The sequence below is a fragment of the Vidua chalybeata genome, chromosome 1, assembly GCF_026979565.1.
Source record: "Vidua chalybeata isolate OUT-0048 chromosome 1, bVidCha1 merged haplotype, whole genome shotgun sequence".
NCBI lineage: Eukaryota > Metazoa > Chordata > Aves > Passeriformes > Viduidae > Vidua > Vidua chalybeata.
In genome coordinates this window covers 58,698,661-58,724,698 of record NC_071530.1, presented here as the reverse complement: position 1 = coordinate 58,724,698, position 26,038 = coordinate 58,698,661, and the positions used below count along the sequence as shown (strand labels likewise).

The 26,038-nt window shown below is 38.7% G+C and overlaps 1 protein-coding gene across 4 annotated transcripts in view; it reads right to left on the bottom strand.

Moving 5' to 3' along the window:
- The window catches only part of COL15A1 (collagen type XV alpha 1 chain), a 114,256-nt gene extending 101,529 nt beyond the window's left edge, over positions 1 to 12,727 (bottom strand). For all 4 annotated transcript variants that reach the window (XM_053957625.1, XM_053957634.1, XM_053957642.1 and 1 more), the window contains exons 1-2: positions 12,620 to 12,727; positions 12,419 to 12,501 (exon numbers count right to left, since the gene is read on the bottom strand). In XM_053957625.1, coding sequence (XP_053813600.1) covers positions 12,419 to 12,501; positions 12,620 to 12,630 — 94 coding nt within the window. In that variant the 5' untranslated portion in view covers positions 12,631 to 12,727. The remainder of the gene's footprint in view (positions 1 to 12,418; positions 12,502 to 12,619) is intronic.
- Between the last annotated feature and the right edge of the window lie 13,311 nt (positions 12,728 to 26,038).

The window sequence follows — 26,038 nt, the reverse complement described above, 5'->3', positions numbered from 1 at the left end:
CAAACACAGAATGACTGAACCACTCATTAGTCATAGCTTGCAACAGTTCGATCATATTGCAGTCACTAACTGGCAAAGCTGGAAAGAAAATTGGCAGCATTCAGTAAATCCCATATGCACTTACTCTTTTCTCTGGCAGTTTCTGTTTTCAAGGGAGTGCTGGGTCTTCATGATGCTACTTTGGCTTTATCACACCATGTGCTGGTTTAGGATCCAAGCTTGCAGAAAGCAGCAAAGACTGGAGCCCCTCTGGCTCCAGTTTTCCACTGCTTTTGTATTCATTTCAGCATCCAGCTGGCCTCAATTTTCATCTCCCACAATAAATACCACATAGATTACTCCAGGTCCATAGCTCTGATTTCTTTTTCCTAATAATTCTGAGGAGGACTTTCATAGTGAAAATTAATGGACTCTGGCCCATTTAGGACAGTCTTCTGGGTCTAAATTTTTTTTTTTTTTAATTTGAGGCAAGCCTATCAGATAGAATAGGATAGTTGTCTAAAATAACTAACTCCAGGTAACAAATTAGGTCTTGGAGTTAGACACAGGGGAAATTCTCCTCCATATTCTTTGGTATTGCAAAAATGAAAATGTATGTAAACAGGACATAAAAAAAAAAAAATACAATTGGTCCTATGTACTCTACTGATCTTGCTAGTCATATAGTTAATATGACAGCTTTTCATTTTCTGTCTTTAGACCCATGTCCATGCTCAGGTCTGTTTTGGTTTGAGAAGTACTTCTTGAAATCAGAGATTTCCCTTTTTATTTTGAGAGTTTATTTAATGCAATAGTAGAAGGACAATAATTCAGGAGCAAATGCCATCACAGTGATAACAATAACAGGTTTGCTTGTGTTAATGCAGAGGTACAGTCTGCCTCTGTCCCAAACAGCTGAAGTTTGTCACTTAAGTCACTGAGACAGGGTCCTTCTGAGACAGAGTGCAAACAGCTGCAGAGAAGGATGGACCATTGAGTTTGTGTTCAGTGTAATCTGCCTGACCATGAGACCCTGAAAGGTCAGAGAGCAAGAAGGCACATAAATTTCAAAAATCTTTCACCTCTACTCTCTTGGAAAGGGAGGACAAGAGCATTGTTAAAGAGACTCATGATCTCCAGGACCATGAGGAAAGATGAGAAATCATAAGGTTACAGTAAAATATTCCTGTGTTCTGCTCCAAGATTATTTTCCCAAAAGCATTTTACAGAACTTCAAAGCAAAACAAAATGAGAAACAGAAGTGGAAATTGAAAGGGAGGAGAAATAGGGAAATGGAGAAATAAAAATTGAGAAAGAGAAAAAGGGAAGGGAAAAGAGAAAAGGGAAAAAGAGAAAAAGGAAAAAGCGAAAAATGGAAAATGAAAAGGGTATGTCCTTTGACCTATCTTTAGACAAGCATATAAAGTGGAAAAGAGTAATTTGATTCCATACAGTTATTGGGTATAAATTTTAACAGCCTATCTGTTCTCTTATTACTCTAAAAAGGCTCACAAACAGCAAGGTATTAAGACAGCCAAGCACAATCCAAGTCTTTTAGTATTAACTATATTCACTTTCTATATTCACTTTCCTCATCTTTGACTGTCTTTTCTGTGATCACATCACTGAGAATGAAGCTCAGAAACAAATTAATTATGCAAAACCAAATTTTAAGTTCCCTTTTTAACAATCACAGGAAGAAATTGTTCACAAGAGCCCTGCAAAAGTCATCTAATCCAATCTGCTGCTTAATGCATGGCTATCCTGAAGAATAATGTTGCCAAGAGCCTTATCTAGTCATGTTTAGAATACTTGTAAGAATGGCGATATACCAGTAAAGAGAGAGAGAGAGAGAATGTCAAAAATAAATGCTGTACACTGCAGGCTATTCTAGCTGCTTAACAAAAAGTTTGGTCTTCAGATGAAGAATGCCTTATGTTTCTAAACTGCAGCAAGACAGGCTCAGTTTGGGAAACCCACAGATAATGCAAATTTGACCCGCAATTTTTAGGCATTCCCTACTACTTATGAGATGTATTTTAAGTAAACTGGAGGTTAAGAACTCTTTGTTTCATGTTCATTACAGAGGTAGAGAACCATCTGAAGCCTGTCAAACTGACCCACTTGTACTTCAGGACAGATAAAGGCATTATGACCAAGTTCCTCTCTGATCCTTGTGCAGATGCAAGAGGATGTGGAGACAAGTGCTGAGTGTCTCCCTGCCTCTTCTAGTTCCAAAATGCCAAGTTTGCTCCTTCTACATACTGTGAATCAAAACGGGAAAGGCCGAAAGAAGTTGGAGACACACAGTTGTCACAGCCTCCTCAGTAAGGAAATAAACACCACCTGTCAACCACTTTGATGATGGTGTCATTCTAACAGATTGTTCCACATGAATTTCCCTTCGTGATTTCAGTCTGCGTTGTTTGTGTTACACTGATCTAGGTTTAGAGATTCATCCATGAAGAAAACACAGCAGTGCTAAGTATTCAGACACAGGAAAACCTTTTGTTCATATCAGATAAACATATCACACACACAGGGATAGTTGATATTTCCAAAATACTTCACTGTATGGCTATGGTATTGTAATTATACACAGAACAGAGGAAAATACAAGGTATTCATGTAGATAGTCTTGCTTTCCCCATAGTTGTTTCAGGCATTTGTACCAAATAATGTATTTACTATTGTTTTGCTTACTGTATAGGAGCTAAATGAGACAGTAGCTTCTTTTGAATGCTCTTTATGGAAATTCTGCAATGTGTCTGGAAACAATTTGTCTTGGCATAGGACACTTAAGATATGAGTAGCTTCAGTGTATCAGAGGACTTGTAAGCAAGTATTCATTTAACACTCATACTGTAAATACTTGGGAGTGTCTGCGTTAACTCCTAGCTGGAGCAGCACTTTTATCCCCACTTCCTTTTTTTAATGAAAACTTCTTTGTTGAACAAGTCAAAGCTCATGTGGGCAAAGCAGTAACAGAGTTGCCACAATTCCATCTTGTCTTTTGAAATTCTGTAAGAGAAGTGTAAAAAAGAAGCTACAATACTTCAGGTCATTAGTGGTTTTTTTTTTTTTTCCACTGAGAAAGCATCCTTGAAATTTTATGAATGCTTACACTTGCACTGAACACCACCCCCACTCCCCAGCTCATCATATCTCTGGACCAGGATGTTGCAATATGGTATTATTTGTCAGATTTGCATCTTGTGATAGATTTAAGTTTCACTTTAAGTGTATCAGAAAAAAAGCATACACCCCCAAAACCCCCTGAAAACCCAAAATACAAAAAACCCGACAAAAATACATGTAGAATCAAAACCTTGATTATAATATAAGGGCATCTTAAGCAGTACTTTGAGTTCATTCAAGTATTATTTGGTAAAAACAAATGGAGCTATACACTAATATTACATACGTTATAGAACATTGAAAACTAAAACTCTTTCAGGTAAATGTTTTTACATTAATACCATTTCAGTACAATAACTAATAAGTTATTTTGATCAAGAGCCAGATTTTTTCAGCTGAGAAAACTTTCGTAACTAGTATGTGTTTTATACCTTTCCTGTAATCGCATGTGAAAGAAACTAAAGACAGAAACTAAAAAAAATTAAACCATGAGGGTTAAACCACATTCATGGCTAGCCTGAACAGGATGAAATGTTTGCTTGTTTTTAACTGTGAAAAGCATGAAAGGGTTCGAGTCATGTATACCCACACCCACAAGCACCACAAAGTGGCAGCACTACTGTGGAGCATTCATTACGGATGAGTGTTTCTGCCTTACCAAGTCAAGAGCTGTGCTAGTTTGGCAGAGTGTTGAAACAAATGGAACTGGAACAGCCTTTGGAAAGTTGAAAACTAAGAAAAGCTAAGACTTTGGCTCTCTGAGAATAAAAAAGCATCATATTCACAGAAGTGACGCAGTGTATTAAGTTGGTCCTTAGCTAACCAAAGTAGGATGGCAGAAGTAAAAATCCTTACTGTGGGGAGACACTGCTCCCTCACACCTCCCTCCGTGAGGCAGCCAAAGGACTGGCAAGAAGGATTCCTCATCAATGGATTCTTTTTGTGTTAGGAATTCCAAAAATGAGAGGATTCCTGGAAAAGCTTTCAGTTTTGCATAATTTTCCCCTCAGTTTGCTTTGTAGACCACTATGTACACATTAATGCCTAATAATTACTCAAGCTACCATCACATTTGTTTCAATTATCCACAACAACTCTTTTACATCTGAAGATTTACCTTCTCATGCAACGTGTTGAGATAGACATCTTCTGTGGGACAGAAACAAACACAGGGACAAGCAGCAACAACTCTAAATTAATATATTTCAATAAATGTTGTACCTGCAGTGTGTGCTTGACAGCTGTTAGTTATCAAATTAAGACATGTTGTGGTTTAACATGGAAGTGCATTTTTTTTTCAGGAAGTTGGGTCAAACCAATCAGTGGTCATGTTTGGATATTGGCACCTGGAGTGACCACTGAAAGTATGGACACGCCTCTGAGAACACAGGGGGTTAAAAGCAAGAACTCCCAGGGGAAGTCTCTCTTTGGTTCCAGTCGTCAGAGAGTGCAGACTCTCCCCTGCCCAGCCACAGGCTGGGTGGGAGAGGGGAAGCCATGCGGCCTGGTCGAGGTAGGCGAGGGGGCTGAAGGTCTGGAAGCAGGCCGGCTCCTGTGGACAGAAGGGTGGAAAGAAGCGGAGATGCCTTTGTCCCCCCCTCCAGAGGGAAAGAGACAGAGAGCCCGACAGCACCTGGAAATTTGCCGGCAGAGGAGAAAGAGAAAGCGGGGGGGATGCCCAGTGTGGGAGTCAAGAGTGCTGGGCAGAGATTTCAGCTGTCCAGGGAGTCTGAACTTTTAACCCTTTCCTGGGAAATGAGGGCTTTGTAAAATATTGCTCATCTTTGATTTGTAGTGGAAGAGAGACAGTCTGGGACCTGAGATGCTAGAAGAAGAAATTTTTAGGTGGGAGGAGATGATGGAGTAGCTTTTGGCTGGACTTTTCTTGTTAGCCATAGACTGAACCAAATTCTCCTGCAATAGAGACTGCAATTTTAGGGGGATGCAGTGGTGACCCAAGGAGACCTGCTTCGGCAACCACCAGCACAGGAATGGCAAGAACAGAAGAAAGCTGAGGAGGGAATGGTGATGCCCTCTGTCTTCAGGAAGAAGATGATCTCTGTTCCTGGACCCTTGGTCCCAGGGGAAAATGGGGGGGACTGTAGTCCCAAGATGAGAAGCTGAACTGTTGTCTCTTTTGGTCCATGGCAAAGCATCCTCAAAGGAGCCCTATGGGCAGTCTGTCCATGCATGGTGGTGAGAGCACTGTGACATGGAAAGGTCACACACTGGCAGATTTTCTCTGGGCGGTTGCCATGTGTGACATGGAAACACAGGAGGTGGCAACTGTGTTTCCTGGCGGGGGGGGGGGGGGGGGGAGGGGTGGTCTATGGCACAAGAGAGACTCCTCTCTCCCTTGATAGACTGAGTATTGATTGTCTGAAGGGTGGTAATTTGATCAGGAATCCTGGGTGATGTTTCATGGTGGTTGTTTTGGAAATTGGGAGGAGGACGGGTGTTTTAGAGGGTCCTCATTCTGGATTTAGTGTGTGTGTCTTCTATAGTAGTAGTGCAATAAAGTTTTTTTCCTTTGCTATTAAGCTTGGGCCTGCTCTGCTCTGTTCCTGATAACATCTCACAGCATTTATTTGGGAAGGTGTATTTTCATGGGGGTGCTGGCATTGCACCAGTGTCAAACCATGACAAGACATCAAACATACCATGGTGCAGCATATATGCATAATGGTGGGGGGGGAAAGGGCTTGATACATACTGTCACCTGGTTCCATTTCTTTGGTACTGTCAAAGAGGAGAAAATGATAAATTTAGAAAAGTTACACAGTTCTTTTCCAACCCCAAACAGATCTCCTCTTTCTAGTTGCCTGTTTTTCCCATGGGCATGGCTCACAGCTCAAGTGTTGTAGTTTGAATTTATTTTATTGATTCCTTGATAAGTGGTTTGTTATGTTGTACCCCCATGTTCTCCCCAAGTTGGTTTACCCCTGGGTTTTACCCTCCCTCAAAGCTGTCCCTCATGCCATTCCCTGCCCCTTGTTCCAGCTCTTTCCCTGCCTGTCAAGGCAACCCAGCCCTTGATTCCTGAACCTTCTCTGCCACTTAAACCTCAGGCCAATCCCTGACTGTGACACCCTTTTGGAATTCCCCTACTCCTCAAACCCCATTGGCCCATGTGACCCATCCTTTCCACTCTCCTATCCCAGTTGCCCCCAGACACCTGATGTAATCCCCTCACTTCTCCCCTGAGGATTCCCTATTGGTTATCTGTTTGTATCCACCCCATGACTTGTATCTGTACAAAAGCCCTTGCACAAGACTGCCCCGGGCTCTTTGTTTCTGATCCCTTTACTTGGAATAAGCCCTTCCTTGTGGAACCTCAAGATGGAGAGCCTTCTCCTTTCTCCTCTGTCTGGTCCCTGTCCTGCTTTGTGTCTGGCACCTTAGAGCAAGAGGCTCTAAAGATTCTGTCTCTGGTAAATTCCCCACTCCTGGCATGGCGCTGGAGTTCTAAGAGCTAGCCCGGGCTCCAGTAGCCATGGCACTCAAGTTGTAAAATTTTTGAAGGGATCACTCTTGATTATGGGACCGGATTCTACCTGAGGTGTTCAGGGTTCAGTCTATCACATAATCCATATTGTGAATGAAGATATTAAGGAGTGTTGGGCTCAGTATGCAGCACAGGGTAGTATACTAATGGAGTGGTAACTAATGGTACACTAATGGAGTGGTAACTGACACCCAGTAACTGCACTTCATACCACTGATACACCCCTTCAAGCACGTGTAGGTCAGACTGTTGTAATACACATCACTGCCCAGTCATCTCATCCTTACTTCAAGAATTTATCTACGTGGATATTAAAGGAGACAGTGCTGAAAGTCTTGCACAAGACCACAAATATCAACTGTCTTCCTCACACACTGAACTGGTTATTTCATTGCTGAAGGCTATGAGACTCCCAGGCAAGATTTTCCCCTTCCTACTTTTGTGCTGACTACTCCTAATCACCTCGTTCTTACTAGAATGGCTTCCACAATTATGTGCTCCCACACCTTCCCAGGAACTGAGGTCAGCTGCTCAGCCTGCAGATCCCCAGGTCCTGCTCCTTGCTCTTCCTGAAAATAGGAGTGATGCTGGATTTCTTTCCATTCATAGGATCTTCTGATCAGCACAATCTTTCAAAGATTGTATTCCAAAGTTCTGTCTCAATGATTTCAGCCAGTTTGATAAGCCCTCATGGATGTGTCTCAAGAGGTCCTGTGAACTTGCAGATATCCAACTGATTTCAATATCCCTTCTCTCAGTCTGCCTCAACAGAGGACTTGAATTCATGCCTTCAGATTTTCCCAGTGGGCTCAGGGGCTCAGTTTCCTGGAGGGAAACCTTACCAGTAAAAAGTGATGCAAAGAAGGCATTGAGTACCTGGCTTGTTTCCACCATGCCCAATCACCAGATTTGTTGCCCTACTTAATTTTGCAGCAGATCCATATTTTCTCTTAATATATTTTTTTTTTTTTTTTTTTTTGCTGGTATACCTGTTAAATCTTTTCTTGTTGGTCTTCTCTTTCCTTAATAAATTTAATTCCAAATGGGTTTTGACTTCTCCTGAGCTCATTCCCATGCTCTCAGACAGTGTCTCTATATTTTTGCTATGCTACCTGACCCTGTTTCCAACTCTCATATGTTTCATTTTACTGTTTGAGTGTACTTATATGAAATATCACCAGAGATGAATCAGAGCTTGAATGTCACACAGGTTTATGTCCTGAAACTGTTTTTCAGCAAACTCCAGTTACAAGCTATTCAAAATATCCCCAGGAAATTTTGAAGCATGTTTTGGAGCACTATTCTTTTCTCTCAAGAGTCATCAACTTACTCTTTAGCAGGCAGCACAAAATTAAAATTATTTCTAGGTAGGTTCTTTTCTCCTTGAGTTAGGTTATGTGTGTCACTTGTAAGAATGGCAGTGATTATAAAATGCAATGAGTAATGACAGATGCTCTATCACCCTCTGTCACACTCTGTCACAATGACAGACCCTCTTGGTCACCAACCACCAAAAAAGTACTGAGAAAATCAAAAGCTATATTCAGTTTTCCAAAGAAGCAGAGCTAGACATCATGTCTATGTATGGAACTCTGATTTCACAGTTCAGAGAAAGATACGTCACAAATAGGACTGGAAGTTAATGCTACCTGAGCAGTTATAAGTTACTGCAGTAACTCTTCACAGCAAGAGTTACTTGGATTCAGTGGCAGCAGAGGAGGTGGACCCAGAATCATAAGACTCAAGAGGTTCCTAAATATAGAATGAACTAGCTGAAGCCCTTACTTGTTAATATTTTGTCCTCTATACTAAAGATGACGCAAAAGACCATGAATGATGGGGCAGTTCATATTCATTGCTGAATCACTGTTACCAGATTTAGGCTTCTAGCAATTGAATGTTTGGAATAAAACACATTTGAGTGCCTCCAGAAAACCCTAGTTCTTCTCAGAACCCTTCAGGAAAACTTCGTACAGACCCCAGTTCTTCTCAGACTGGGCTGTAAGACAGCCACAAATTATTTAAAATACTGCAATTCTTTTTCAGGACACATTCAACTCTGCCAGTTGCTTTTTCCAAGGTTTTCTGACCAGAAAGTATCCTGAATAATACATCTGTCATTTCACACTGCTCATATGCAAATATATTAAAACTGAGGTTTGCTCATTTTATTCATTCTTTGGGAGAATTCTACTTGTACTTTACTCTCTGCAACATTTATGAATTTTTAAGATTGGGAGCAGGAGCTGATAGAGATGGGAAGGTTTAATGAAGAGAATTAACCACAGTCTAAATTGCTGTTTGATTTTGTTGTTTTATGAACCTGCTGTAATCATGTGGGTTGGCCAAACGGGAAAAGATTGTTTGAGGTCTTAAAATTAATGATGATAAATAGACATACTCTCTTAAATAGTTACCTTTAACAGCTGAAATAAAGCAATCAGAATTCACTGAACTGTAAAATTTACTGTCTTTCTAGCCAAGACACACTTCCATAAATTGGCAAAGGTACTGCATGAATTTGGTCAAATGTGAGACACTGCTACAAGAAAAAACAAACTGATCCATGGCTAACACAGCAAAGGAAAGGAGAAGAAATCACAGCCAAAGGGACAGACGTCCTCTAAAACAAGCATTTGATCTCATAATTAACATGTTAGAATAAGAAATATGTTCTTTGGAACACTTTGAACATACCAAACATAAGTAATACAGTCAAATCTTTTCTCCTGATGCTTATTTATTGAAATGATCCTTCAAATCTAAATGCAAGTGGCAAATGCAAGCACAAATGTGTTTTTGAGTTCTACTCAAGATCATGGAAACAACTGCTTACTCCAGACTTCCAGTGTGCCCAAGGACACCTCCAGAGAGGAAATGAAGATAGTTATATTTATTATATTATATTATATTATATTATATTATATTATATTATATTATATTATATTATATTATATTATATTATATTATATTTATATTATATTATATTATATTATATTATGGATATAGACACTATATCCACCCCAGCTGGTTTCCTCTTCTGAGGCCTCAAAAAAATAAAGCTAAAAAATATTGCCTGGTAGAGTCTCTTAGGAAGCATGTAGTTTATTGTCCAAGATAATTAACACGTAGCGAGCATTTCACAGAAAAAGAATCCATTTAGAAAAGTGACAGAATGGAGCAAATTTTCTAAGTCAGGTTTGTTCTACTGGTGTTATCAGTCTCTTCAGCTACTGAAAGAGATGACCCCAACTGAAACAAACTGATTTTCTATTGTAAATTACTATGTTCTGCATGGAAAGGCCTTTTGTCAACTATGAAATCAGGCTCGGCTCCACATTAAAACATGCACAACAGCTGGTAACAGCTTGAAGACGTGCCTGAAGGATCACAGTGGCTCATTCAATTTAGACTCAATTGCAGTTTGATGATGTCCAAATGCTCAGTCTGGTACAAGAGGATTGCACTGCCATCTGAGTTCTCTTTAAGGAGGACTGTGCTATATTATCACTATAATTGTGTCCTGTCTTTGGAAAGAATGGGCTGAGCCATCCCCATCATATGTGTGATTGCACACATTTGACACTTAGAGCACGTACAGTAATTACTTGGTAGAAACAAGATTTTACATGTATAGACATGTTTGTTTACACTCATGATGTCAGTTCGCTGTGAAGAGAGGTTCCAGTTCTCTGCTTGTAAGAATCACACCAGCTGATCATCAGCCAATGAAAGTCAATAATTCACAATTCCTCCATTAAACTCAGCAGGTCAGGAGTGCAAAGTTTATGTCAACAGCCTAATGACAGCCTTTTTGTGTACAGAGGACCAATGAAAGAGACAAATATTTACTTTATGTAAACTATTGCTAAGCATGTTACTTAGGCCAAGAAAAATCTGTTCAACTTGGCTAATAATAAAACCCAGATGTCAATGAGAATTTTGTAAAGCTTGTTTTAGAGTTCATAAACATAACATAAACTGCAGAACCACACACATTTAAACATTTTTAAAATATTTTTTTAATTCAGGCATTGATTTGACTGTAAAGAACTGAGAAACTCTTACAACTGGACAACTGCCTAGATGTCCTAGAAGAATAAATGTCACTCCTGCAAGAAGCTAGAGCAAGTCATAGGGAGGAGTCTATCATTCCAACTTCAACAGGGTTAGCAATAAAATTTTCTGACTTTAGGCCTGTCCACAGTTTGGGTGCCAGCATGTTCAAGGCTGTGCTCTGAGTACTTTCTGTTCACTAACTTAATTTGTTGTTGAAGAAGCAAAACATGTTAAAAGCAGCCAGGGTAATTACTGTAAATCAAGATACATTATCAGTCATAATTAAGGGCCAAGTACATGCACTGCAAGGCAGTACCAGATAAGACAGACCACGCTTTTATGAACAGAAAGATACATGCTTAATTGTCAATTGAACAAAAGAGAAGTGATGAAGTAATTCATTAAGACACCAACATAGCTTCAGTCCTCCTGCACAAACCCAAGAAGAAGAGGGTACTGTATTTGCAAAATTTTTGTGAACACTAGAGAAAAACTGCAAAAGCTCCCCATGGTTCAAATAACACTACATTTGGGTGAAGAGGAAGAAAGCATTTTATTCCATCCTATTTGCACATGTGCAATGCTAGCTGCAGTGAAATGGACTAAAACCTTTTAACACAGATAGTAAAATTCATCATTCTAACTCAGAGAAACTGCTGAGATTTCAGAACTCCTGTTAGTTTCACTCTGAAGCAAGGTCACATTATTTCTTAAAAGTTTTGTTGAAGTAATGATCCAAAAAATCCCATGAATTTGCAGACCATGCAACTGAATTTTAAAGTTCTGAACTAAATATTTAAAAATCTTAAATATTTGTTTTACAACTAGTAGTTCATTACTTCAAATATAAGTTTTTATATACTTTCTTTAAATTAAAAGGCAAATATTGTTACTAGTTGTAAAACAAATCTGAGTAACATTAAAGTCTTCATGTGTGGTATCTACTTCCCATCAATACTTTCTAACGCTCCTGTCACACAGTTATCTAGAGGTCATTTACGTAACAAATTACAGCTATTTTTGCAAGGGAGTTAAAAAAACTTTTTGGTGTAAATATCACCATTCCTAATGGCAAACTAATATGTTAAACTTTTTCTCTTTTCTCAAAATTACATGTACACTTTCAAATCAGTGTTCTCTCTCACTAGTTAAATGTAAGCCTTCCAGAGATGCCAAGGAATTTGGCTGTGTTGCAAGAACATATTATCTGAAATTACAAAAAGACTTTTCACTGCAAGTCCATGAAGACTGGACTGGTAAAACAAAACATTTAACTCAAGAGATTAGAAAATCTCAATTTGTTCAGCCTCTTGCCATGAGAAATCTCAATGCACTGGAACAAGCATCACATCTATGTCTTTGCACTCACATCATGCCTGGCACATTCCTGATATGCCCACAGTGACACATTTATCTATCCTAATTGTAAAAAGATTCAGTATTCTGAATTTCTTTAAAGTATTTTCTGTTAACTATTACACTCTGAAGATATATTGAGAAAGCAGTCATGATAGGCTGCCTTAGAACTGGAGAACCAATGTATTTATTTACCCTCATCCAGAATGAATGGGAATTTAAGCTCCTAACTCAAAGCAGCTTTCCTATATGAAATGATGAACAGTAAGCACCAGAGAAAATTAAGATCTGAAATGGTAGAGTCTCTTTCCATATTAGGAAAGCAAATCTTAAAATCCACACTTACTCTCAATTTATAAACATGATTTGGAGAACCCTTACCTTCTATGATCTGAGCTGCTGCACCAGTATGGATTGACAAGCCAAAGAGCAGTAGCGACAAGTCCCAGGTCCGCCAGGCATGCCTGGAGCAGGTGTGCCAAAAAAAAAGGGGGGTAGGGGAAAAATGAGACCAAAGAGTGTAACACAGAAACACATGGGGGAAAAAAAGAAAAAGTAAAATTTAGAAGCAAGAGTTCTTACCAGGAGAGCATTTTCTGAAAGTCAGTGGAAGAAGTTTAAGTGAGAAAAAAGTGCAGCGCACATGAGTTTTATGCTTATGAAAATAAGAAGTTAATAAAAACTGGAGCCTGCTGTTTCGCCTCTAACGTTCAGACACAAGTGGAACAAAGGCAGCACTCAGGCTCTCTGTGTGACTCACTGCAATTCACTGCTCCAGCTCTGAAATCTGACTCCGTGTAGACTTTCCTGTCAGACCACTGCTGAAAACTTCCTACTGTTTTTATGGATGGACACCCCTTACTGCTGTACACCATCCCAGCGCTGTTATTATCCAGACCTGTCTTTAACTGCTGTGTACGCTGACAGGCAGCAGCACAGCTTCTCCAGCTTCCCCTCCTGCCTGCTCACAACCTCCACTTATCCAATAAAATATGACCTCCAACATCCTTCCATCCAGTGTGACACAGGCAGTGATACAAATTCATATATGGAATGGATATTTTTCCTGCCATTTTAGCCAGACTTTATCAGAAGCAAATTTGAAGGTATGAGCAGGACAGAGCAGCAGTTAAATGGCAACAAATGCCTGGGATTCACACCTGCACTGTCTTACAGATTTTGTCGCCTACATTTGAGACATTTTGAAGTACACCCTTTTCTCTGACAAGATATCTAAGTTTAATACTCATATTTACAGAGATTTTTACACCCTGCATGTAGTTTGAGAGTGTGTCTCTACCTCAGCAGCTGTACATATACGTGTCTGCTATAGAGATCCTGTAGCTGAGCATTTCTAATAGTTTCCATTAAAAGTGTTACTTCACTCCTAACTCAATGAATAACATTTTTTCCACTTGTAGTTCTTCAAAGTTAGCACTTGCCCAAGGAAGAAATTCTGCAAGGATATGTTTGAAATTAATCAGACAACTTTGAAGTCATCAGATGTTTAACAAATGCCGCAATTGTCACTTTTTGATTGGGGCAGGAGAGAGCTTGGAAAGCTCTGCATATGGAAATCAACTAGTGGGCTTTTGGTAGATCTAGGCTGAAAAATGCTGAAGATAACCTTAGGAGAATCAAAACTAAAAATGGATTTACCTAGGATGGAAAGTGGAAGACAGACAGGAACAAAGTTTTTTTGCAGTAATGAAAGAACAATCCTAATCAATAAACAAAATTAGGAAAAATTTCATTTTACTCTGAATAAAATGTTTGAGTTTGGGGGTGGTGGTAATTAATTGGCTATTTTGGGGGAGGTTTGTTACTGGGTTATTTTAGTGGCTTTTTGTAGTTGCTGTTGTTGGCGTTTTTTGATTGCTAGTTTATTTATTTACATTTTGTTGAATAGGAAATACAGAGGTTCGGGCTTTAAAATCTAGAATCTTGATTCTACCCCAGACTCCTGTTTTTGGTTAAAAATCACAACAGGTCAGGTCTCTCCAGGTATAATTTTAACTAAGCGGCAGACCAGTATTATTTGCTATCCACCTTCTCCATAATGACAGGGAATGAAGACATTAGGTTCTCTTTAATCAAGTGTCTTAATATAAACACACACAGTTTTATCTTCTTCAGAGGACCAAGAACCCCCTGTTTTCAGGCACATAGTACTGTATCAGGGCTGAAAAAATGTTTCATCATTCACCTTTTCTATTTGAGGCTGTCATCTTCTTGCTTTCTATCTCCCTGACATTTTTCCATTGTTACCACCAGCCACACTGCTTACAGAAACAGTGTTTGTAACATTTGGTCAAATCATACTTTATGCCTTTATCTGGCACACTGTATATATGTTATCATAAGAGAAAATACTGAAGTTTTAAGCATTGATGGAAAATGTCTTTATATATGTAAGTACGTATGTATGTATGTAAGCCTGGCTTACTTTTCCATTTTTTTCAATTTTTTTTCAGGTTTAATATTTAGCGATAGCTACCAAGAGCCATTGTTAGTCCTGTTGAACTATTTTTTAACTCAGTTCCTTCCTTTGATAGGAAAGGAACTTCATGTCTCTCTATCCACAAAATGTCAGTGGCTTACCTGCATAATCCTTCCTGTTGCACTAGAATTTTTAATCCAGTATAAATGACCAAAACATATGTCTGCCTTGGTATCTTACAGTAGACTGACATATTTAAGAGACAAATGTAGAAGCAGTCTCCAGATTTATAAAACTTGTAATGAATTTTTACAGTATACACAGCAAAGACCTAATTACTGGATGTATTTTTCCACCAATTATAGAAAGCCCATAGAAATGAAGGAAGTAATATGATATTCATGAAAATCATCTACATGAAATGCTGCTGACAGTGCCTTTAGTTTCTGCTGGACATTTTAACATGGATATCTGGCCAATGCTCAACATCTTTATCCAATACTGGATAAAGAAAAACAGGAGTATGTTCTTAACCTCTGCAGTTGATTAGTTTTGAATGGATGGATGTGGAGGAATCCCTAAATACAAACAGTTTATTACCCCCACTGCTGTAGCTCACTGGGATTTCTTGCATATCTAGTGCTCATTTTTAGGCCCAAGAATTACTGAAGTACAGGCTTTCTATGTCTGCTATAATCATCTACCCATATATATCTTTCTCCACACCAGGGCAGTGACATTTGTACACATCCACTCAGTTTTAACCTTACTGTTTTTCTCGTCTTTTTCAAACACAGAAGGACTCCTTTGAATTAGGACATCTGTGCTTTCGTTCAGTACTGTGTCCAGCTGTCTTCAATTAAAATGGTGTTTTCCTTCTTGCTAAAAATCTTAATTTTCCAGGCAGAAGTTTCGTTTACTTCCCCTAGCTCTATCAACTGATTACTCTTCTTAAGACTCTAAATGGCAGGTCACAATTCTGCTGTTGCAGTTCTTAGCCATTCACTGAGTTAGTCTGTCTGGCTGTTGTTATATTTCTCATCAGAGGGTGTTTTTTTCTTTCCTGCTGACTGTAACACAAACTTCTTAGCTGCACATTTCTGTTCTCTATAACTGTAGGATATAAGATGCATAGGAATATTCTTGTGCAAAGTTAGTGTCAGAGAAGCAGTCTGGACCAAGGCCTGAGTGAGTTAAGAACCGCACTAGAAAAGAATAAAAAATTTATCTTTTGCTTAGACTTCTCCTGAGCATGTACAAATAGTTGGCATTTACCATATCCTCTGGCAAGGAGGTCCATGGCTCAGTTGTGTATTTCATGAAGAAGTCTCTGCTTCTTTGTTTGCAGCTTAGGTCCTGCTGATGTTCTTTGATGCCTCTGAGTTCTTGTATTGAATAGGGTTCACCAAATCAGTGATCACTCTTTTTTCTCCATGCCCTTTGCAACTTAAGAAGTCTCTTTTATATACCCCTTCCACTTGTTTTCTTTCTGTACTAAGCATGAACTTACTTGGTTGTTTCTTGTACTGCAGCCATTCCACACCTCTAGTTATCTTTTTCGTCTTGCCCACATTTTCTGTGTTCTAGGACACAACTTTTGATCTCTGGTGGAGTCAAGAGAATCATAACTACACATGATGCAGGTAACCCCAAGATTTCTCGAGTGACATAGCAATGTAGTCTCATTTTTCTGGTGAGGAAGACAACAGATGTGCTTTTTTTGACTGCAGCCAAGATGACATCTTCATGGAACTCTCATAAGCTCAATAATTTGTACCTCAGAGGTATTCTTATGTGCAATTGGGATTTCTCCTCCCTCTGAATAAATTTATAACAAATGGTAGAAATTAATGTAATCTATAATTTAATTCTGCAGTTATTCCCTCTTAGAAATCCATTGAATTTTTTTACAGTCTGTCCCATCCTTATTTAAAAAAACTCTCATCAGCAAAGTTCATTGCACACCACTCATGTAATGGCCTGCCCTCACTTAATCTCACAAAAAAGAAGGAGAGAGGCTACAAGTGCATTTAATGACAGGACAATGACAGACAGTACATTTAGATATTAGAAAGAAAGTCTTCATTGTGAGGGTAGTGAGGTACTGGAACAGGTTGCCCAGAGAAGCTGTGGATGCCTCATCCCTGGAAGTGTTTAAAGCCAGGTTGGATGAAGCTCTGAGAGTTGTCCCTGCCCATGGCCGGGGTTTGGAATGAGATGGTCTTTAAGGTCCCTTCCAACCCAAACAACTCTGTGGTTTTATGATATGGCAGGCAATACAATATGTGGAGTATTTCAGTGGTGACAAATCTCTTCTACAAGTGCTGCCTCTATATTCCTGACATTTTGCCTCTCTTTTAACAAGTCGTTCACTCACAGACTCATTTCTTGCGCATTGGCTTCCTGAAAAGTCAATCATTCTGAATTCTCATTTAGATGATGGATTACTGCAGGGTGTATCAATTTATCCAGAAACTCTGAATGACATTTTGGCTTTGAATATGATCAGCTGCTAAACAGGTAATTTCACAATGGTTTGGTAATACACTTTCAGAAGCATAACAGATGATCTGTTTTTCTGCATTTTTCACCTTTAAACAAAGAACTTTAGGGGAAAAAAATTCTATAAATGCATATTTTAGTATATACTTATGAAGGAATAAGAGTGTACATTTATGTACCTGAAGACAGGGCTGTAGTAAACCCTACAGATGGGTACAAATTAAGGTCACACAGCAAAAGAATTCTGGCATTTTCTGGCTTTTTAGTACTTAATTTCAATTAATTTGATTTTTTGCCTACTCTATCCCTCCCTCACAGTACTATAAAAAGCATTGGAAAAAAATATTCAATCTTTCATATGGCTGGGGCAGATTTGCAAAGAAGGCAAAGAGGAATCAGGGACCTGAAGCTTGCAATGGAAATCCCAGAAAGGAAGGAATCTCCCATCAATACTTATATTGGAGGATAATTTTTGAAAAGGAAGAGGCAAGGTCTGCTGGGCACACAGGTGAGTAAGAAAGTGGATGAATAATAAAGAAAAAAAAGGAGAGTAAGACTGAGTGAAAAGCCTGGGATAACAAGCTGAGGAGAGGTGAGGACAAAGCTAAGATGACTCAAAGCCAGTTAGGAAGCAGAAGGAAAGGGAAGAGTTGGTATGTTACCTGACACTAGGTAGCAAATACACCAAAAATAAATGTTTAGGCATATGCATTTCTCCACTACAAACTCTGATTCAGTTTTTTACCAGGCAGCATGACAAGAAGAAGGAAAACTCTGTGATACTTCTGTTATAAGCAAGCGTCCATGAAATCTACAGGCAAAACATGACTTGTGCAATACTCTAATATTTCAAGTTTATGCTATGAAAAAGGATATTTCAGTACTTCTGATGGCACTTGCAAGTGTCAGTATGACCCTATCTGTTTTTGAGTTGTGTTCTAAAATGAAAAACCATTGAAACTATTAACCAATTATTTGACAGTGTCACAAAAAATGTAATTTCCAGAAATGCAGAACTGTTTCTGGTGAAGTTTTTGGTATTGACATGAGACACTAAATCAGTGTTTACAAACTGTTCAAGCTATTGAAATTATTCAACAGACCATGTGGGACAACTCTAAAACCAAGCATAAATAGATGTTCTGCTTGTAATTTAAACTCTTGTACATGGCAACGCTGATCCTATTAGTATACTAAATTAATTTATCATGAACAGAAGGGTACATAGTTTTAAAGCATATTAAAAAAAAAAAAAGTCTTAACCATATTAAGTACATGCATCACACTGAAAGGCTCCATTCAGACTACATGTCACACATTCCTTTTATATGAATAAACCCAGAAAGAATTATATGCAGCACTTTTGCTGTCTGTCTCCATGTACAGCTGAGCTGAAGCAACATTTTCTCCTCCACACACATGCCCACATGGCCTGTCAAAGGGGGCAGAAAGCAAAACCTTCACCAGAATCCCTCTCCCCTTCTGTGCAAGCTAACTTGACTCAAATATTTGCGTTGTAAAAATACTTATAGAGCTTGACCCACTGAGTGACCTTCGTGATTACTTTTGACACTGCCTTGAGATAAACCTGTAAAAAGCCTGCTCTTCTATACTGGGACAAACCTCTTTTCCCACTGGTTTATATGAATGTAGGGTTTTCAGAAAAGTAAAATCCTAGTTTTTAAGCCAATCACAAGGTAATGCAAATGTCAAATCTTTAATCACATTAGACTATTTTCTCAAATTTCTGCTTTGCAAATCATCACAATAACATGAACAGGATAAATCAAGAGCAACTGATATCTTCCACCTGTACTTGAGCAAAGCATCTGACCCTGTCATGCATGATGTCCATGTCTCTAAACTGGAGAGACATGGATTTGATGTATCAGTGGATGAGGAATTAGCTGATGGTCACACTCGAAGAGATGTGGTCAGTGGTTCAATGTCCAGGTTGAGACCAGTGACAAGTAGCATTCCTCAGGGGTTGATGCTGGGACTGGAGCTGTTCAACATCTGGGCCAGTGTCATGGACAGTGGGATAGAGTACACTCTCAAGGATTCAAACTAGAAATGACAATGGAGGGACAATTACAAGCAGTCCTGTTAGAGTGGGGTGGATAGGGCTGATTAGCAAAAGGCATGGGGTGGTGTTGTTGCAAAAGCACAAAACAAGACTTAAACAGGGGCACCTACAGATTTTGCCTGTAACCAAAGCAACATCACAGGAAAAATCCAGGCCCTTGGATTCCAGGATGCTCTCTGAAGTGCATATACATAGCACAGGGAATAAACATGACGAATTACAGGTCTGTGTGCATCTGCAATGCTACAATCTTGTTGCAATCATGGAGACATTGTGGGATGGCCTACAGGCCATTCCTGCTGCTAGCAAGTTGACGGAAGTGGTCCTTCCCCTCTGCCCAGCTCTGGTGAGGTCACACAAGGACTGTCATGTCCAGTTCTGGGCTCCCCAGTGCAAAAGTGATGTGACTATAATGGAGAAAGTCTAATGAAGAGCCACAAAGAGGGTAAAGGGACTGAAGGAACTGATTCCTTCCCAGATCCCTTCGCCTCTCAGCCATCTGTGCTTTTGGGATTGTTAATAAAATGGAATCTTCAACAGTCTAATTGAAGGATCACCTTTAGTCTGCATCTAATTATTGCAGAATCAGAACGAAAAATAAAGCAGCTAGAGTACTAATACACAGGAAAAGATGCAGTAATTGCAACAATACCATTAAAAATTGAACAGAAACAATTTTCTTAGCTTCTAACCCTTTTCTGATATTATGCTCATTCTTTCACTGTCCCTCCTGGGTCCTAGTCTTGGTGGTTTCAGTCTGGTGTTAGCCATGGGGACAAGGTTTTAGAGCAAGTTCTCAACATCTGGAGTCCTTTACTGAAGGGAATACTATATTTGTGTTGATTGCTTCTTCTTCCTCTAACCTAATATACATTCACTTTGAATTTAGGACTTTAGAAATTGTAAGCAAAATCTAGGACATAAAGATGAAAATAAGATATTAAGTGTAACTAAGTTATAAATTAAAACTAAGATTTATTCAGAAAAAATCCCATCACATATTTAGATGGAATGTCCAAATAATAGAGGTTCAGAATAGAAGTTCCTGATCTCATGAAGTTTAACAGGTGCAGTTGTCACCAGCTGTCAATGGAAAAAAGCCAGCCAAGGCCACTGTGTATGGTGCTCTCAATATGATGGCTAGATTTGCTGGCAGGATGATCTATTAATATTTGTATCTAGAAAACTTATTTCAACGAACCCAAAATTTCACTTTTGAAGTGACAAGGCTCCATGTTACAGGGAGGTAGCTTTATTTGCCAAGACAGCATAGAAGTGTCACAAAGATATTTGAAAGACATTTCTCTTCCCTCTTCTAATCTCCTTTATCCAGTAGTTCAGCTGCCATTACATTACACAGAGAAAATTAAGGTATCTAACTATTTTAAAATCGGAAGAAATTTGTAGGGATTAGGAGAACTAGTCATACTCAAAGCATTTTCAAATAATCTTTAAATCATTCTGTTGACAAATGATTTTGTAAAATGTTTAGAAAGCCCATGCTATCCTTTCTTAAGACTAAAGAGCCATTAAAAATGTTCAAAGCAAAACACAATTTAAACAAAAATGCCAATTTTTATGTCTTAAGTTTCACCTTTCAGTTTAGAGGATGGGATTGTTTTTCTATAAGAATAGTGTTATTTGAGATATTCATCTGTCAAAGAATTTTAAGGACAGTATATGATCACTTTAGTCTGGCATCAAATTTTAGATATATCTATTCTTTTATACAAGTATGTCTGTTTCTGCTTCATCCATGTATTTTTGGAAAATGCATTCCAAGTGGCAGATTATTTTCACCAATTTTGTGAACTGTTCTCCCTATCGTCTCAAAATGCAGTAAATTCTGCCTTCCATATTGCCAATCCTGTCATTACCAATCAAGATTTTTTTTTTCTTCTGATCACTTTATGTGTGAGACCTCTGGAATGCATGTTCAAGAGAAGGCAGTAGAGGTTAAAACTGAAATTTGCCCACAGGTAGTGAGATTGCTCATTAAGGGAGCAGGGGAGAGAAAAGCTGGGCATTTAAGTACCACAAAAAGGAAACACACAATGCCAGCAGGACTGATAGTATGTTTATGTCATCTACCAACTGTTACAGGATAGCTACCACTCACACTTTTGAGACAGAAATAAACACATTACCCACACATGTATTTGACTTTAACCAAAATTTAAAATGCAGTTATTTCTAGATCTTAAAAAATATCATGTGGGCAAAATAAGATTTGAGCAACAACATAATTCACATAATGTTGTAAGTCTGAATTTTTTCATTGTTTCTGTTTTAGGAAGAGGTGTTTGGCAAACAAGCACACTCAATGATGCTTTACACAAAACTACTCAAAGGTAAAAAGAGAGCCTCTTCCACAAGTTAAACAAACAGATGACTTCTGACACAGCAGCAAGCATTGTTCAACACTGCCAGAAATATTCACACAGACAACGTTTATGACTAGAGGTAGTCCTTATTAAAGAACTATCAGCAATGCACTGATAACAACAGGGTTGGGAAGCGTAGCAAGAAGAGACTAGGGAGCAGAGAAACCTGGCTGTATCAATGTGCAGTGCTTCATATAATGATGTGTTCATCACTCCTAAGGGTCTTTGTCAAAACAGACTCTAAGCTAACACCACCAAACTTAAAATTAAAAGGTTCTTTTCACCTACTACCTTTTGAAATGAAATTTCATTGTCCAAAGGTTTAATCACAGATTAAGAAGAAATTACCAGTGACAAAGCAGTTCTGTGCTTTAGCTAGGTAAATGATGTAGTCCCTAATACACATTCAGATAAATAAGAATTCATCTATTTACCTTACTGTCTTCAGAGAGATGCAGAGCATGTTTCCTGATTTCCGGGAGATTTGCATCATGTGTCTTCTAACTGACCAACTCACATCCTGCACATGCTTCTTCCCAGCACAGATTCTGCCTGGTCTGCTGCAGCAGCTCTCTGAGCAGTATTGGTGCCCTGATGGGCCTACCTTTGTTGAGAAGAGACACTGAGTGCAGTTCTGCTGCATTCATAACAGTAGGAGCACTAGCCTAGTGGGATGGAGATTCTCATTCCCACAAAAGCCATGAGAACAGTTATGGGTATAGGAAATTTCTATCTTTAACAGCTTTACTCTATTAATTTTGTCTGACATTAGCCAAGGAGATCTAAATTGTTTTGCCTGTGCATCAAGACTCCTACTTCTGCTAATTATAGAAGTATTGTGCAATATTGTGGTTGTTATAAGTGACACTGCTTAGAAGTTCATTTTCTTTTTTCTCCCTCCCCTTACTGCTGAGATGCAGTGAGCTTCACGTTGTTCATGGGTTAAAAACAAACAACTGTGAAAGCTTAGTTTGTATTTTGATGATACAAATTCTTTTTGCCATATGCATTGTTTGCTTCCTAAATAATAAACTCTAAAAATTTGCATAGCAATAGTAAATTAATTAATGCTGTGCCAATATTCTCTGGCTTTTTGGTTCTACTTATGATGGCTTTTATCTACAAAATTCTTTATCATTATTTTCTTCCTTGCTTAACACACAAATTAGGATATGCTAACTCACCTTATATTTTACCCCTAGCTAACAGAGAGTCTTGTAACACCTGAACACCAATTATGTGAACAGTAACTTTATTCTGAATCCCCTGTGTTCACACCTCATTGCTTCAGAAACCAGCTGAGCAGTGAAGACAAGAATGTATTAATTTCCCACAGCCTTGAGTCTCACCCACCTTTCCCACTCCATCACTGTAACACCTAATTATAAGCATATTTTTCTTTCAGGTCCCAGTCCCTACCTGTCTCCCCATGTTCTCATAAGCTGTAAGCCCAGTTTCTATGCCACTTCATTCCTTTCAACCACTTTTTTAATCAGACCTTGTAGAATTATTTTAGTTTTCTGTATAACAGAACGTAGGGAGGACAATCTGGGTAGGAAATAGTAGTAGTTAATTAAATAAAGCTGAACAAATACAAATTAAGGACACGCCAGTACTCTGAATGCTGAGTGCACCAATGTGCACTTCTCCACAGCACACACATAGCACAACCCCAATCTTCCTCAATGACTATGTAAAACCCACTTCTTTGGTGTGCTGGTTACCCAAAAACACCAACAAAAGGAAAGGAAAAGCCTTCTGATTATATGCTTTGCAAAGAGGAAGTCCAAGAGGGAAAAATATATTTTTACAGTCAGGATCATGCCTGAGATGCTTCTCTGTGCAGCAATAAAGAAAGAGAGAAGAGATAGTTATTTTTTTCTTCCAAGACTGAAGCTAATCTTAGACTTTCTAAAAATAAACAGCAGTTTAAAGTGATATATTTAACAATCAATCAAAAAAAACCAAGGAAGGTATATTTTCAAAAAAAAAAAAAAAAGACCTGAAGATAATTTTCTGAATAATAGTTGTAAGAGAAACAGGGAGAAGCGGCTCTTAGATTTTCGATTTTCCAAAAATGAAGCATGGCAGTTATTTATAATTCTGCTTCTTGGAAAAGAAAAAAACAAGACAAACAACAAAAGCAGAAGACTTACTTAACAACCACAAACCGCTAGTTTTTCAGACTTTCATACTTCTGTCCTCCATGCTGAGCTTCTATGTTTTCTTGAGTGTTGCCCAAAAAAATGGACCAGTATGAATCAACCAGCTACACCTGCAAAGGCAATGATAGCAGTGTGGGAAATGCCCGGACTAGAAGTGGGAACTTACAGGAGTAGTTAAGAATTTACTTTGAGACAATTTTGATAGCTAGTAATAAACCAGTAATGAAAAAATCTTGGTTGGATTTTTGGCACACAGGTGAACATGCAAATAGTAGGAAAAGCTAATTTTTTAATTTAAAACTGAGTTCATTTAGTAAGGTGCGACCAATATGAAAGTGATAGAGAGTCTATGCAGATTTATGAAGTCCTTACACTGATCAAGGCTTTGTTTTGGTCACAGAGCTTCTGCTCTGTTGCTGAGAAATTTTCTTTCTTTCCTTTAGAAGTGCTACAAACAGCAGGAGAGAGGGTACTGAGTCAGTTGATTCCTGGCTAGGGCAGCTGCTGCTGCAGAGCACAGGGATCTTTCAAGCAAAGTTTGTGTTTAGAGAGGTGACTTGTCAAAAAACACCTGCAGTTTTGCATTGTTTCATTTTTGTAACCAGCCATGATGTTACCATATATTAAAAAATGATTTTACAAGCACTTGTTTGCACTGATGAAGAAACTTGTGTTTCCCTGGCTCCAAGAAAACATAAACAAAGGAGAAATGGAAAATACAAGTAAGATTAACAGAGGGTTCTTTTAGCATAGACTCATTTTAGCTTTCCTGAAGCAGTATAATCCAATGCAGATGTTCATTTGCCTCATTCTTGGCAACTGTGTTAGATGAACTTCCTCTCCTCAGTAACATTTTCTCAGGGATTTATTGTCCCTTTCTTAGTCTGCCCTTAAATTGCTCTTTCCTTTCATGTGACAATGAACACCAAAATGGTGACAAATCAAGCTAAACACATGAAAGAACTACAAGAAAATAGTAACTTCATGTAAAAGTAAATGCAATATTTAAGTGATTTAAGTACTGAGTACAATGACCTCTGATTTTGTTTTATCATTTCTGATAGTGGAGATTATAGTGGTAATGAGTCATTTATTAAGTCAAAATAAACCAATAATTACACAAGAAAATTAGAGAGATGAAGCAGTAGAAATAAACCAAGTGACATAGACAAGGTTTACACTAAGTAACAAACATATATAAATGTGCTTTTTCAGAATTTTTTCAATAGTCTAAAGCATTAGGTTCTCAGATAAATGATTTTTACTTACAACATGAGTATGCAGCTTCTGATAATATGAGTGTGGAGGAGAAGGCAGTATTGCCAAGTTCTTTAGCATTCAAGTTGTTCTTTTAGTTGAAAACTTTCCCTTAACTTTGATGCAAAAATGTTACAGATGGTCAAAGCTTTGAGTGAACCAATAGGTATTAATTGTTCTAAGAGCCTCATTAGGGACCTTCACCCTCACTGTACCAGGAGCTCTCTCAGAGATCAGGGAGTTCCAGTCTCTGGGCTGTGTTGCAGATGTAGTTATTTGTGCTCCTATCCCTGTTACTACCTTGACTCCAAAAAACCTGTGCTATTTTATCATAATTCTGTCTCCATTGGCACTAGCTGAAAATGTGTCAAAGAATTTTAAAAATGTATATGTTAGGATATTTTGGGGAAATTCAGTTGGAGAAAAACACAGTTAGCAATCACTAATTCCTCCTTATGCTAAAAATAGTTTAATCAAGCCCTGGTTTTATGAAACTCTAAAAGGAAAACATTTTATATTAAGCAATCTTTATATTACCTTTTTTTTTTTTTTTTCTTGAAAATACAAACTGGAGTCCTGAATCCCACACTCCTATCTCCTCCTTTAAAAGTGACTGAGAAAAAAAAATCACTTCACAGTGTGACCATTCTGGGGGTTTAATATAATGAATGTATGCCAGGGGTTGCCAAATCAAGCCCAGGAGAAGCAGAAGAGCCATTTCCCCAGGTCCTGCCTGTGGCACATATTCCCCAGAACACACAAATACATGATATTGGAGTACGCCTGGCCGGCCACACAGACCAACACGGACAGAACACAAAGCACTCCCAAGGAGCATCATCCTGTTCCTTCCAGAGACTGATTAGGATGGAAGCCCACCCTAACGTGCAGCCTGTCCAGCTGCTGTCCCCTTCATCCTCTGGTCTTTCAGCTGCCTCTCACATAGGGACATACACATACAAACGATTCTCTGACAGCAGGTCCAGTTCTGTGGCCCTGCCAACAACCAATCCCCAGCCCCACCTTCTGCTCACTCCAGGAGCCAGCTCACACACCCTCTGGCCTCTCCAGCATCCAGCTCAGACATAACAGTCTGCAGTCCATTTCCTGCCACCTAAACCTCCAGACACTCTCATCCACACAAATTGACTCCACTAACCAGGAGAA